Below are 15,002 nucleotides of genomic sequence, written 5' to 3'. Positions count from 1 at the left end.
ATAGCTATCAGATGATACAAATGACAAAATATTTTTGGAAAATTGTGTGCTAATATACTCTCATTTGGCCATTCATACATGTTACTCAGATTCTGAAAATCTGAAACAGTGGCTAATAGATATTGAATCATTAATAACTCTTTAATACCTTGAAAATATAAAATATATTTTGTGAGTATATATTTGGGTTTGTTCCATACTGATAAGGCTGAGTCAAATATATTGAGGAAAGTTATTAAACCTCTGCATAGCTTTCTTTTGTGGATGTTATACTGTAGTTTGTCTTAATCGCCCCTTTCCCTCCCACTTTAAATTGCAACCATCTCGGTTATAAATTTAAATCAGATTGAATTTTCTTTTACAGGTATACAGATAAAGAGTATCACTTACCTTTAGTGATACTTTTATCAATGTCACTTCTCACTTTTAGACATGTCAAAGTTAAACACTAAATGCTATAATCATTAGCATTTACTATTTTAGTAATCATTAGCATTTCTGTATTTTAATAACTAGAGGATAGATGATGTGATTTATTTATTTTTTAAAAAGAGTTATTTATTTATTTATTTATACAAGCACTGGGTACAGTCAGAAGCGCCAGAGGGTGAGAGAATTCACCAGAGCCAGAGCGGGGAGCAGAGCAGGCAGAAGGACCGAAGTACACTGCTGAGGGGAGCAGCGGGCAGCAGGAGAGGTAGCACGCTATGCGGGAGCCTCCTCCGGTGGCCGGGAGGCAGCCGGGGATTGAACTGGTGCCGCAGAGGCTGCGGGCAGCTTCGCAACCCAGCGCTCAACCGCTGCACAACTAGGGAGGCCCCTATATGATGTGATTTATATTTTTTTGTTTTGACTGTATATTTAAGATGATCAAAAATAATTTGCTTATCAGAAATTAAATTTGTGGCTTTTATGAGAGAAAGCAGGGTATATTGCAGCTCTGAGGAAATCAGAACTTGTCCTTTTTTTGTTGGGTGTCCACTCCTACAACCATTTACTTTCTAATTGCAAAGAAATCCTAACATGGAGTGTTATTCAATATTCTGAGAAAAGTGCTGTTCTGAAAGTGTACAACGTTCTTCCATCCCCAGTAAAGAAAAAGAATGTTTCAAAACACAGTTTAATAAACATCTTCCAGGTCCAAGGTGGTATCACAATGTTACATTTCAAAGACAAATTTATCCATTAAATTATTCTTTTTCAGAAGTCAGTATTCTCTATGAAGAATAAGCTTTCTGAAATTTCAAGAAATTTTTTAGATAAAAACTTAGAATTAGTTTCTTGTGATATCCTCCGGTGTGTCTCCATCATGATCAATGAAAAATAGCACCACAAATGGGGTGCTTAGTTGAAAAAAAATGGAAACAACTTACTGAATACCTGGAACAGAACAAAACACATTCTAAGTATAGGTAAAAGAATATTGAACTTAAACATTTTGCTTGAAATAAAAATTTCTTTTTCAGGAGAAAGATTCTCAATATGAAATAATTCTTCTGTTATCTCCAAGGATATTTGGTTTAGACATTCCCACATGTGAATTGATTGTCTTGGCTTGTTGGTGCTAGAATTGCTCATTTTCGGAATATTTCTGAGTTTCTACGAACTACCCAAGGGGACTGGCACAGGAGTTGATTTACTGTGCTGACTCCCATCTATGACTGTGGCTTCCTGCAACTTTACATTAGTAGGGTTCTAAGTTTCCTTCTTGATCAGTGAGTGGGAAAGTGTGTCATTATTAACTCACTGTGATTGCTATGGGGGTGTGTGCGTGTAGGGGGTAGGAGAAGATGGAACAGAGACTGTTCTGTTTGGGGAGTTTCCAAATATTTCCAGCTCTGACCTAAGATGGAAAGTACATTTCACCAGCAATTAAATGTCTTCTTTCTGGGTTACTAGGATAGGGTTGGTGGCCTGGTAAAAATATTCCCTCACGTTGCTGGAATCAACTGTGTGTGAGTGAAGGAAGTTCCTGGATTTTATTATAGTCTCTATTTGTTAAGTGAAAAGAAAGAACTCTTCCACTCGACAGATGATTTTCATGATCTATGGGCATTTTCTAGATCCTGAGAACTTACCATTTGGTAGTCCTGTGGTGGTTTCCTCAGTAGTGTGCAAACCTCTTTGGATGCCTGCAGGGGTGGTTACTCCAAAGTCATCATCTGTGGTGCTGGGAGTTGGTAAGTGGCCCTCTGGAGTTCCCTGGGTAGCAGGATTTATCCCTACTTGTCCTGTGGGAAGGATTCCATTCTGGGCATCTGGATTAGCCTGACTGGTGGGTAGGATGGCTCCGGGGAATAAGGGCTGGAAGATGAGGCCTGTGAAGATGTGTGGAGATACTGGCTGGAATGAAGGATGGAAACAAAAAACAAAGTCAAAAGGGACACATTTTAAGGCTGGTCAATCAGCTTTTCTTCTTTGAGGGCAGCAAGTTTGGGCAGTAAGGATAGAGGGGTAGAGCAGATTTCTCCCTGGCCTAAGTCAAACCTGATGCTGGTTTCATTATTGAGATTCTTGCTCCATTTCCCTCTGAAAGGGAAAGAAGAATTAAGCCAATCACTGGAGAAGGAATAATGCACTATTTATTCATATCAGGTGTATCTGGAGTAGAACTAAGGCCAAAAATCCATATAATTATGTGGGTCATATCTTTGTTACTGACCTAAACTACTGTATTTTTGTTCAAAAAATTTTAAAGTTATTTTGTAGACTAAAAAGTCATGGAAAAATTAATTCAAGTAGATTCATAGGTCCTTATCTCATAGTTTACATTCCTTCATGGTTTTTTTGATGTTATTTCCAAAAACAATGGAATGTTCAGTTTAATATTTCTCTTGGCAATTCAGCCACTGTGTATTCCTTGAGGATATGAAACTAAACTCCTGTCTATTGAATTATCAATGTTTTGCACACTGCCCATGAATGCCGGTGCTGTCTATCCTTTTTTCCCTTCCTGGGAGGAAAATTATTGCAAAAAAACAGTCCTGAGGAGATATAATTTATTATCACTTTGATTTGAAGCACATTCAGTTAGGAAATAGTTTCTCTGCATCTCCTAGTTCTCATGGCATTCTCAGAGAATAAAAAGGGTTGAGTATTCATAATTAAAGTAACAGGTCAGTTCCCTTGAGCATGGTTATCAGTTGTTAGTTTGTATAAAAAACATCTGAGGTGCTTTTTAAAATGGAAGATTCTTGGGTTCCATTGTTAGAGAGATTTGACTGAGCAGGATCCAGAAATCTGCATTTTTTAGCCAGCATTCCAGGTGGTACTGATTTGGTGGTCCAGGAGTGAAGTTTGGGAATAGTGTTACATTTATGAGGTACTGAAATCAGAATTAGACTTATGCAGGATGAGCGATAGGAGTAGAATACAAAAGTTTTCAAATTGGGGGTACTGATATCCCTAAATTTTAAATAAAGAAGATAGTGGTGAACATTATTGAAAATTATGACCAAAAAATAACTACCAGTAAACATTTGTTTTATACTTGGGTGTGTGTATAATGTAGCTGTTACTCTGGGTTTTATAAAAAAGGTGTGAAAATCATTAGAATAGTAGCTAGAAAAATGGCTTTTGATCTGGATGTACTCTTTTGATAGTGGAACATAATTTGCATAAATTCTCCAAGCCTCAGTTTTTTTATATATAAAGTTGGGTTAAGAATCTTTATAATTTGGGCCTCCCTGGTGGCACAGTGGGTGAGTGCAGTGCTGGAAAGCTGTCTGCAGCCTCTGCAGCGTGGGTTCGATTCCTGGCTGGCCAGGGAGATACCCACATGGCGCAGCAGACCTCTCCTGTCTTGCCCACTGCTCCCCACAGCATTGTTTTCAGTCCGTCTGCCTGTTCTGCTCCCCGCTCCGCCGCTGGTGAATTCTCTCACCCCCCACACCTCTGGCCTGTACCCAGCTCTTACATGCATAAATAAATAAATCTTTAAAAAAAAACTTTATAATTTGGTCAGAATTCAAGGTAATGTATGTGAAAGACCTACTAAGATGCCTGTTATATAGAATTGACTGAACAGCTGGTAGACATGGGTTCATGTATAAGTGTTGGCAAATAGCCCTATGACTTGATTTTACTTATGAACAATTTAGTAAATATTTACCTTTTCAATAGTGGAAAGATAAAAAGAAACTGTCTTCCCAGATATTGCCTCAGCTCTTGATTTCAGTGTCATATTTAGATACTACATTAGTGCAAGTCATTTTCCTCTAAAAATGACTTATGAGGAAATGCATAGATGTGCCTAGTAATGGTAATATGAGATTTATTTAGGTTCAGCTCTCTACTTATGCATATGTATGATTTCACACATCATTATAAGATACTAGGAATGTAATGCATTTTCCTAAAATAATTAAACATTTGTCAAAAAATTAATCTTTCCTACAGTAAGTATCAATATATGTATTATTCTATGTCTACATGCATTTCAATAATTTATAATCTTAGATTTTAACCAGTATAAAGTTTAAAAATATGCATTGGTGAATTCTGGATAGAATCTGACATCAATATATAGAAAACAAAAGCAAAGTCTAATTAATTAAAAAATAGCTGGATAATGGCGGTGAAATAAATGGGCAGCTAGACCAAAGAAAACCCAAATGCAAGGACCTATAAAAATGTTCAGCTTATTGTAGTATATCAGATTTATATATGTGGTCCAAAGAGAATGAGAAAGCAAACAATATTGTGGTAATGTTAGGGAGAAAGGATGTCCTAAGCTAATTCCATACAGGCTTTGTGAACTCCAGCCCCACTCCGGACCAAAGCCATCAGGACATTGGAAAAACAAATCCCATCACCACCAAAGGGAAGGTTGCTGGGACCTGAGGGTGGAGTTAAGCAACCAGGTTTGGTATAAAATCAGACACGTGGGCCTTGGGGGGAATTTTTGGCTTCACTGCTCTTGGCTCGCTGCCAGCTCTCAGAGTGCCATTGGGTTTCCAGGTCAGTGGAATGGGTAGGACGCATTTAAGACTTTATTTCCCTATTTTCTCCCTGAGTTGTACCTTTCCTCATTTCCCCTTCCCTTGTAAATAAACCTTTTATTAACCTTTTGTGTGTTCCTGCAGTGGAGTATTAGTAAGTTCCTTTTAAGCGCACGGGTGAGGACCCACAGCCAGGCAACCCATTTTATATCAGGGTTGCCCTGTAACAGTTACAATGGAAAGAATTCGAAATGCAAGTAATTAAATTTTTTTTACCAGTTCTTCCGAGCTTAGTATAGTACCCTAAAAGGGAAACACACATTATTAGACAAATTTTAATATAGTCAAGTCACAATGTATATACCTTAAAACTTAAAAAGTTAAGATACTTTTAAAGATTATAGAGATTTAAAAATTTTTGTCTATATTTTAAACTACCTTCGTGATTTTAAACTACCTATCTGAATGATGTGAGGCCTTCTACATTAAAAAATATTATTCTATTATTAAGTGATGGACAGACATTGAAGGAAACTTAGAAAACATCATACAGAGTTTGACGGCTTTTCTTTGTTTAAACCAAATTTTATTGATTTACCATTACATAGTTGTAAATACAAAACTGCATAATTAGGGGGGTTCAGCTTCACACATGCGCCTACTCTTCATTCACCTACAACTGAAACTGCAGTAGCAATAAACTAGCACATAATCCACAATGTCCCTTTCTCCCATCCCCTTCTCTCTCCCCCCTGATAACCACTATTTTTTTTCAGAGTCTAAGGAGTTTGGTATATTTTCTTCCCAATATTTTCACACATCTTCATTTGTCATAGCATCATGTCATTTATATGATTTGTGTCTTTCCCTTTCTTTCATGTATTAAGCAATAATCATTTAACTAAATTTTTACTGACAAATTCAGATAAATATAATTTGGAATGATCACAAGTACTTGCTTATGTATTGTACAGTTTAATCATTTTCCTTTCGTTTAAACTTAAGTTGTGTCTTATAGTCTTCCCTTCTCTACTATTTTGATACATATATTTATAAATAACTATTTATTTATTTTAGATTACTTTCTTGAGATATGTTCCCAAATGTAGAATTGAGTTGATGTGAATTTTTTATTTGATTCTCTTTTTAGAAGTAAAAGCTGCCATTTGCTGTTCACATTTGATATTGATCCTTGGTAATTTTGTAAGTGATGTCAGTAATTCCCTTTCACAAAGGTAAATAAGAAGAGAGGAGAGAAAGTATTTGTATTTTTAGGGAAAACACATACCATTAATAAATAAGTTTGATATTAAAAAAGAAATCATCCAAGTTATTAATCATTAAAGTTTTCTTAACACTGTGGTAAAGGATTGACTGTTTGCTTCATTTGTGACATGACTGTTTGCTTCATTTGTGACATCTCTGTGTGACTAACTCATAATTCTCAGTATTTTCAGTTACTCATTTTCAAACTGGAAATAAAAGTATTTTCTATAAACATAGGGGTGCAGGTGCTCTTTTGAATTAATGTTTCTGTGTCCTTTGGGTAAATACCTGCTAAGCTATAGAAACAACCCAAATATCCAAAAATAGATGACTGGATCAAGAAGATGTGGTACATATACACAATGGAATATTACTCAGCAATCAAAAAAGATAAACTCATGCAATTTGCAGCAACATGGATGGAGTTGGAAGGGATCATGCTCAGCAAAATTAGCCAGAAAGAAAAAGAATAATACCGATGGTCTCACTCATAGCAGGAATTTAGAAAACCTAAATAAGGGACCAGGAAAAAGACTAATTGCAATAAAGTAAAAATCAAAATCAACAAGCAACTATAGACCAGAGACACACTACAGTGGGGCGCGGGGGGAGGACAAGAGGGATTAGGGTCAGAAAAAGGGGGTGGGAATTGTATGGGGAATATAACCAAAATGAAAAAGCATACATTATGCAAAAATGAAAAATGATGTAAGAATTATATAAAATAAAATAATTTATATAAAAAGTATTTTCTGCAAAAGGTTGTTTTGAACATTAAGTAGAATAATACATAGTAACAAATAAAATACTTAGAACAGATCTGGCACTTAGAAAATGTTTAATACGTGTTAGCTTGTTATTATCAGTGTCCATACAGGGCAAAGTAAATAAAAACCTTGCCAACTATGCCGTGACTTGAGACGTGATTAAATATCACACAATAAGATGATTTGAAATCAAAATTATGTTGAAAAATAATTTTACCTGAGCTCCAAGTTGTGCTACAATAACTGGTAACATCTGAAAACAATAGTGGAAAAATTGAGTAAAATATATTTTCCAAGGTAAGTTCTGGCAGATGATACAAATATTGAGATTTCTTAAAGGATACAATATTTGTTGAGCAAATATTTGTTGTTAAAGTGACATCTTTAATCACAGAGGTAGATGAGAATCAGAACTCATCCATCTGGTAAAAATATTAGTTCCAGAGCGATTTGGAAACACAGTCATTTGTATCTTAGTGTGAGAGGGTTTTTCAGGGTTTTTCCTGAAAGTAAATGATGGTAGGAGGTAGGAAAGATCAGAAAATCTTAGGGACTTTTGAGGAAGCATGATAAAAAGTTACAAAAAGGGAAAAGTTAGATTTTCTGGATTAGATTTTATCTAACTCTTAATTTTTCTTTGGGTCAATTCTCACCCTCAGGTCTTCAGTAGAAAACAGGGTAGCAAGAGTAAAGCCCTGATACTTCTAACTTTTTGCTTTATATTTTTTACTCTTCAATCTCACCCAACTTTCTCTTGCTTGTTATCATTGCAAGTGTATTGTAGAAGGGTTAGGACAGTGTGCTTGGTTTTCTGGATGTGTTTTCAGTAAGAATTACACTACCAAAGACTGTTTATTGTGCAGTAGAACATCCCTCTACAAATTATCTGGGTAAAAATTTCAAGAAACTTGAAATAATTTCCTTTGGGGACATTTTTCCTCCCTTGAGGTTTCTACCTAATAGAGAGAAAATGCTCCCCCATGTTAAACCAAAGTCCTATTGTGGAACTTACTTGAGATTGCAGCTGCTGTTGTACATTCAGTCCCCCCAGGTTCAGCGGGAGATTTTGGGTGCCAGGGTTGATCCCTGCAGCAGGATTTAGCTGTAGGGCAATGAAGAAGATTTGTCACTGTTTTTTTTTCAGTATGAACATTCAGGAAATGGAAATGCATTTATTAAATGTAAGTAATCTTAAAGGGAGGATTTACTATATAAATATATAGTTTACTATATTGCATTTGGAATAGGATATAAAGTTCAAAGACTTCTTTAGTCTGTCTATTGGTATAACCATATATAACTTTTTTTTCCAATATTTCTTTGACATTAACCAATTCCCTTTAAGAATTACTTAGGTGATTTTATCTTTCCCTTTTTGGCTTTAATAGCCAATAGTTCCTAGAATCTTTTTGATGGCTTTCTTATGAAGAAATAAGTTCTGTCGTAAGTATCCCCACGAAAGTTGTGAGGGTCAGAATAAAATATCTAGTCCGAATTTGGTCTTATATGTGCTTTATTTAAATCTGACCACTGAGGGGAAAATTCACTTTAATTAGGAAAGGAACTTAATATTTCTCTTCCAGACAGATTAAACTATTGAGATATCTTTCTATTCCTTCTAGCTTGCTCTTGTTGTTGGGGTGGTGACAGAGGTCATGGTATTTCTGTAAATGTTGTAGTGGTCAGTAAGGAAATCATGCCAGGGAACGAAGGGAGAAGTGTAGAGGATATGTGAGAAGAACCAAAGAAGTGAAGACTTGAGAATTAGATTAATTCTTAAAAATATATATTTAAAAATATATATTATATATACTTATTTATTTTTATCGCAGTACATTGGTAACAACATTGCATGTGATTCAAAGGCACAGGATAACACATGTATTTGTTAAGCAAAATAAATCAGAAGGAGAAAGGCAAATACTGGATGGTTTCACTTATGTGTAGAATAAAGAGAAATAAAACAGAGGGTAAGACAAAACTAAATCAATTAGATGAATTCTTTAGACACTCTTCCTAAGAAAACCTTTTTATGATGTGTTGAATGGTATCCAACTAGCTTTGACTTTTCTCTTTCAACTTATCTATAATGAATATCCATGTATGTGAGCGTTTATAGACAAACATATGCACATACTTAACATTAGGCATTGTAGTTACTCCAAAATGAATAGCAAAAAGACATAAAAGGGTGCTTACCAGTTGCAGATCTGACCCCAGGGTGAGCATCTGAGTCAATGGTATTAGACTTAAAGAAGGGAAGACCTGCATGGCATTGAAATTGTTGTATGAGAAAGAGCTTGTTTGTTTCTACTATACTGCAAATGGTGGCTATCCTTATACTCACATAGTAGATGGTTTTATGATAAAGGAAAATTAAGGTAAAACTTTGCTGCCTCCACTAGCATTTCCCCTTCTCATGGTCCTGGGTATGGGGCCCTGGCAATATTATGAGTTATGGTATTTATCAGCTTAATCTACTTTTATCCATTGTAGTACTTAATTTTACATATGTAATTTTATATTCTTTTTCTGAAAGAGGATGCCCAAACTGTATAATCTTCAGGTTCCTTTAGGAATGAGACTGACTATGATAGTTCATAGATTAAAAAGAGAATTTTATATTCTAGTGTTATCTGATTGTACTATTTCACAAAGTCTATATGTACAGGAGTAAAGTTAAGAAGGAGTAGCCAAGAAACAATTCAGTTTTCAAAAGTATTCAAATATGCTTTGAAGAAACATTTTGCAGTATAATACATCAGCTCATTAGAACAATGAAACTGAAGAAAATCATGAGGAAACCTGGTTATTTTTATAGAGTACATCTTAATCTCTGTGATCTCTGGCAGATATCACATAGGATATCACACAGTATTTCAAGGGCATAGATAACCAAGTGTTATCAATAAGTATACATATTACTCTTAAAGTTTACTAGATTTGTTTGTAAAACCAAATTGTTATTTAGACAAAAGGAAAAAGAGCAACAGTGCATTTCTTTCCACTCAAATTTTTCAAAAAAGTATAATGGTTCTTGTATTCTTTTATCTCCCCAAAAGAAAGTCTTTCTCTCTTGTTCATTCATGAGACTGTGTAAATCTCGATTTAAAAATCTGCTAGAATTAACATGTTTCCTCTGCTTGTCTGCAAATATTCTCTGCTATAGGACTCTTACCTGATTTGGCTGCTGTTGGTTAAGTAGTGTTGTCTGATCTGGAACCAGCTTTGTTGGAGGAAGTCCCAAAGCAGGGTTGAGTTGCATCTGTGATAACAAATATTTGATGAGGCAGGCATGTGTTTGAGATTTATCCATTTATTTCTAAGAGGTAACAAGTTGTCCCAAATGCAAAAATCTCTGCTTTTAGGTTCTGTGTGTTTTGGAGCAGTTTTAAATTCTTTGGACTGTTTTATTCATGAGAGGAGGTATAATTGTAAAGTGGAAAATGCCAAAGGAGAAGAGGTATAGGAAGGAGGGAGAGATGGGGAGTAAGGCTCATGGATTTTTGATAGTTTCTAGGCTTTTGTTTGTTTTCTGCAAGTGCCACCCTTGCCACCCTCCTTTCTCAGGACATGAAATATAGTCTGCACCTTATCTCTGTACATATTTGCTTTTTCCCAATACTTGAGGACATTCTGCCATAATTTCTACTGAATTCTCCTGAAGTACACATTAAACCATATTTGTACTATATATTTTATTCTGACCCTTCCAGTATCATGGAGAGGTGAGGCCTATGGAGTATTTGGCTTTTACTTCATGAACAGAAGTTCTGTCCCTTTCTTTTCTAGGATATTTCCTAGAAAATATCCTAGTGTATTAAGAATCACTGAATTTTAGGCTTGAAAGTCTTCTATATAATATATATAAAATATATATTATAATATATAATATATATTACATTATATATATTATATCTAGTTATATATAATAATATAGGTCAGGAAACTGAGGCCTGGAGAAGCAAAGTGATCTGTCGTTTGGGACATGGTGAGTAGCAGAGACTGTATTTGGATCCCCACAAGTGCTTAGTCCTTCATGAAACAAATTCTTTCGTTAGTTTCTTTCAGCCCTCCTTCTGCATTTGGGTGGCACCTCCTGACCTCAGCTGGTTTTGTCCCTGCTGCATCCCGGAGGTCAGGGTGTGGCCTCCAGCACCACCACCTGCATATACCCTGAAGCTGCCGCTGACTCTTGATTTCACTTTGGACATTGCCCCTCAGTTTCAAGAGTGAGACTGACATTTCTGTTTTTAGAGTTTCCTCTAAGCAGAAAGTTTATATAAGTATAAATTCTGCAAATAAGTCTTTTCATCCTCTACAGTCTATTGTCTGTATAGCAGCCTTTGAAAATAGAGTGGTCCTTTGAAAATAGTTTTCTCTTGTCACTCTTCTCCATTCCTGCAGTGACTTTCATTTTCACTCCGTAAAAGTTACAGACCCTGCAATGACCTACAAGACCCTCATGACCCGGGTCGCCAGTGCTTCTTTGGGTTTCTATCCCACCTCATTTCCTCCCATTCACTCTACTACTGTGATCCAGGTTACTAGTTCTTTATGGGACAGGCGAGGCCCACTCCTGCTCCAGAGCTTCTTCTCTGCCTGTTCCCTCTCTCTGGAATACTCTTTCCCGGACATTGACTCACTCCCTCAGCTGCTTCAAGCCTCTGCTTGAGTCACCTACTGATTGAGGTCTATTCTTACCACTGTCCCAAATACATGCAGCCTGGCCCATCTTCACTGCTTATCTCCTTTCTTAAACTTCAGATCTAATGAAAGCAATGGGTAGGCTGTTTTAAGTGTCCACATTTGCAAATTGATAACTTTTTATGCCTTTATGATAATTTAATAAATTAACTTACAAATAATAAAAATACCTTGTCTATATATTCTGATTTTTCATTTGATAAATTATAGCAACTATATCTAATAGCTATTTTAGTCACCTCCTGTATCTAATAGCTATTTTAGTCACCTCCTATATCCTCTGCATCACTGCACTCTTGCTGCACCACTGCCACTCTAGCTGCTGTCATTATTGGCTCTTAGCAATCTACATGCATGCTTACCTGCATGTTTTTCATTGTAAATGATTGCTGTGCTCCTGAAAAGGTTTATTTATTTTGAGTTTTTACAAGTTGCATGATAATTTAAATACATTTAGAGACATCTATTTACAAGAAACTTTTGGTAAATTTATTTGGTGAAGGGAAATCTTTATTTGTTTTATAAAAAAAACCTTCCTTATTTATCTCTTTTGAAAATTAAAATTTTTCAGTAACTTCTTTTTAAAGGCTATATGATTACTTGGAATAAAAGAAGGATATTGGTTATTAATGTCTTGTTTTACCTCTTCTCCATAAACTCATCCTGTTCATCTCCTTCATAGAAATAACTGTAGTTCTAATTTTTAATTTAACATTTATTTAAAAAATATTTGATTAGTATCTATAATCTTTGTGGTTATCAATGGTTATCATTTGCTTGTTTGTTTTTGTTTTTTGTTTACCATTGTATTTCTAGCAACTAGAGCAGTGTTTGAAATATTTGTAACTTGATTCTGTGAATGTGACTATAGAAGTGGCCAGTGAGCTTGAGTTCAACTGAGAAAATTATCATCTTTATTCTGCTATCTCATAGCAAGCATCTTCTAATTTTTTCTTAATGTCTGCACTCAAACATCTCAAATAGTCTGAGGGAAGTCCATTAAGATATCCAAACCATGTCTATGTTTATAAAATGTTGGATGAGATTGGAGTATATATTCAAATACTAGAGCTTTTTAATTTCAAAACTTGTTACATGTGAAGATGCTTGTGATGAAATATTCTAAGTCAAAAATGTTAACTAATCTGAAATATTTCTTTAGTATCACATGCTTTGTGGTAGCCTTTTTAGAGTGAATAGAGTTAAATTGTTTTGTCCTTCCAATTAGAAAAATCAGAAAATGTAGCTTACCTCTTTAATCATGAGAGAATGATTAGTTTCCAGGAAAATTTAAGTTCTTTTTGGGAAATAAAATGATTGTCCACTTTGAGTAGATATAATGAGGCATTCCTTTTGCACAGATTGGATGCATTTAAAAAATGTAAGTACATTGAAATATACACTAAACTTCTTAGTTTACCATCTTTTATCTTGAAGAATAAAAGCATGAAGCTAAGGGGCCAAGTCATAGAACAGACTAGTTTTGATGGAGGGCAGTATGAGATAGGTCTGCAATTAGAGGTGTAGTAAGGGCTGCTTAGTACATAAAATAAACATATTGCACTTACCGGTAATGACTGAGTTGATCCTAGAAGACAAAAGAGTAGAATCGTAGTCTTCATGTTTTAAATTGCTATCTATAACAACAAAATAGTATTACTCTTTCACTCCATTTCTTTTTCCTTTTGAGAGAAGATGATGCTTGAAAAAAGAGAGAATACTCTATTTGAAACAATTAATGTTACCTTTTTCTCCACTTAGGCAAAATGTACAGATGAAACAATAGTCAAAGTCCAGAGATTTCCCCAGGTTCTGTGGTGAAATTTTTTACCTTTTGGTGAGTTGTGTGTTTGTAGAAGGAATTTAAACTCAACTCCAAGACATTGGCAACTGAGAGACCAATCAAGACTTAGCTGTCTGTGAAATCATTTGGTTTCTTTCATTTCCCAACATTTCATTAAATGAGTTATTAGTTGCAGACATCATATTACCCAATGTCTACTACTTGAATAGAGGGTGTATCAAAAAAGACATGCCTTGGTATAATTTTAAAAAGTGCAGACAAAAATGTTTAAAATCCTTCTTCATCTCCACCTCCTCCCAGATGACTTCCCAGATGTATCTGTTTTATCATGCTTCTGTGAACATAGAAGTCAAACATAAAAATATACACCTCTATAGTTTAAAATATACATCTTTATAGTTTAAAAAGTGAGATCTATTATCTATTGTTTTGCAACTTACTTTGTTGACCCAACACAAAATTTATGTGACACAACTTTACGTGTCTGTACATATAGTTTACTTCATGGGCACTTTAGATTACATTTTTGGGGTGCCATTTAAAATGTTATTAATTATAAAATTAATTATAAAAGTGGTACAATGAACATCCTTTTAAATTTTTTTTACACCTATTTTCTGTAGGTGTTATTCCTAGAAGTACTATATTAAAAGATACAGATGTTTTTAATTTGGATAAATATAGGCAAATTGCCTTCCAGAAATGTTGAATCATTTGCTTTATTTTAAACAGAGAAAAAGTGTTTAACCTAAGGAAATGCAGGTTTTCTGGGTTTCTTTCACAAAGAGAACAACCATGTGTCAACACCCGGTTTTCACGGCCCCAGAGTTCTTGGAGTTTTGAGATATGTTACCTCTTTACAATTAAGTCTAAATCAATGTTGGCTCTTGTTAGACCAGAATTTCACTTGAAGGCTATTGTAGATTCAACTCATTTTAAGGTATAGAATGTCTGATAATGAAAAATTGAGACAATGAGGCATTCCCAAAGGCTTTCCTATAACTCTTCAACTCATTACAAAGTCATTTTTTCTTACTTTACAGATAGAAATTGGGAAAATAGTCTAAGATGGGACACACAAAGGTTAACACGTAATTAATTTTATGCTTGGTAAGTGCAGTAGTGAGTACATTCAAAGACATGAAGTAAAACATGGTAAGTTTTGTTGAGAGCGAAAGGACAGTAGAAGCTTGATAGAGGAATCCTTGACCTTGGATTTGAAGAATAAAAAGAAACATTGTAAGTTCAACATCCAGACAGATCAAGTGAATATATATGAAGTTGTGACATTATTGCTCTATCGCTGGAACAAAATGGGATAAGGGTAACACTGGAGAACAAGGTTGGAGAGATACCTAATATTAACTACCATTTGTTTGTTTTTATTACTCATTTTGGGACCTGATCGGACAATATTTTATATGACTCCATTACTTTCTAATTACATGTTTCATTTGAACTGAAAAGAGAGTTCTCATTTTATGTTTCTTTAGTGTCCTCTATATTAACATTACAAAG

The 15,002-nt window shown here is 34.9% G+C and overlaps 2 protein-coding genes across 2 annotated transcripts in view; one reads left to right on the top strand and one right to left on the bottom strand.

Moving 5' to 3' along the window:
- The window catches only part of CSN2 (casein beta), a 308,148-nt gene that overhangs the window by 15,032 nt on the left and 278,114 nt on the right, over positions 1 to 15,002 (top strand). The window lies entirely within an intron of this gene.
- AMTN (amelotin) lies at positions 1,370 to 13,302 on the bottom strand. Its single transcript, XM_037529303.1, has 8 exons — positions 13,249 to 13,302; positions 10,152 to 10,238; positions 9,173 to 9,238; positions 7,986 to 8,075; positions 7,191 to 7,226; positions 5,217 to 5,243; positions 2,079 to 2,343; positions 1,370 to 1,380 (listed from the first exon to the last, which is right to left on the bottom strand). Exons 1-8 carry the CDS (start codon positions 13,300 to 13,302, stop codon positions 1,370 to 1,372), a joined length of 636 nt encoding a protein of 211 aa, XP_037385200.1.

This window comes from Talpa occidentalis, unplaced genomic scaffold (genome assembly GCF_014898055.3).
Source record: "Talpa occidentalis isolate TD23 unplaced genomic scaffold, MPIMG_talOcc4v2.1 talOcc4.6, whole genome shotgun sequence".
Classification (NCBI taxonomy): domain Eukaryota; kingdom Metazoa; phylum Chordata; class Mammalia; order Eulipotyphla; family Talpidae; genus Talpa; species Talpa occidentalis.
The sequence above is the reverse complement of the archived record's forward strand: the minus strand, read 5'-3'. Positions and strand labels throughout refer to the sequence as shown.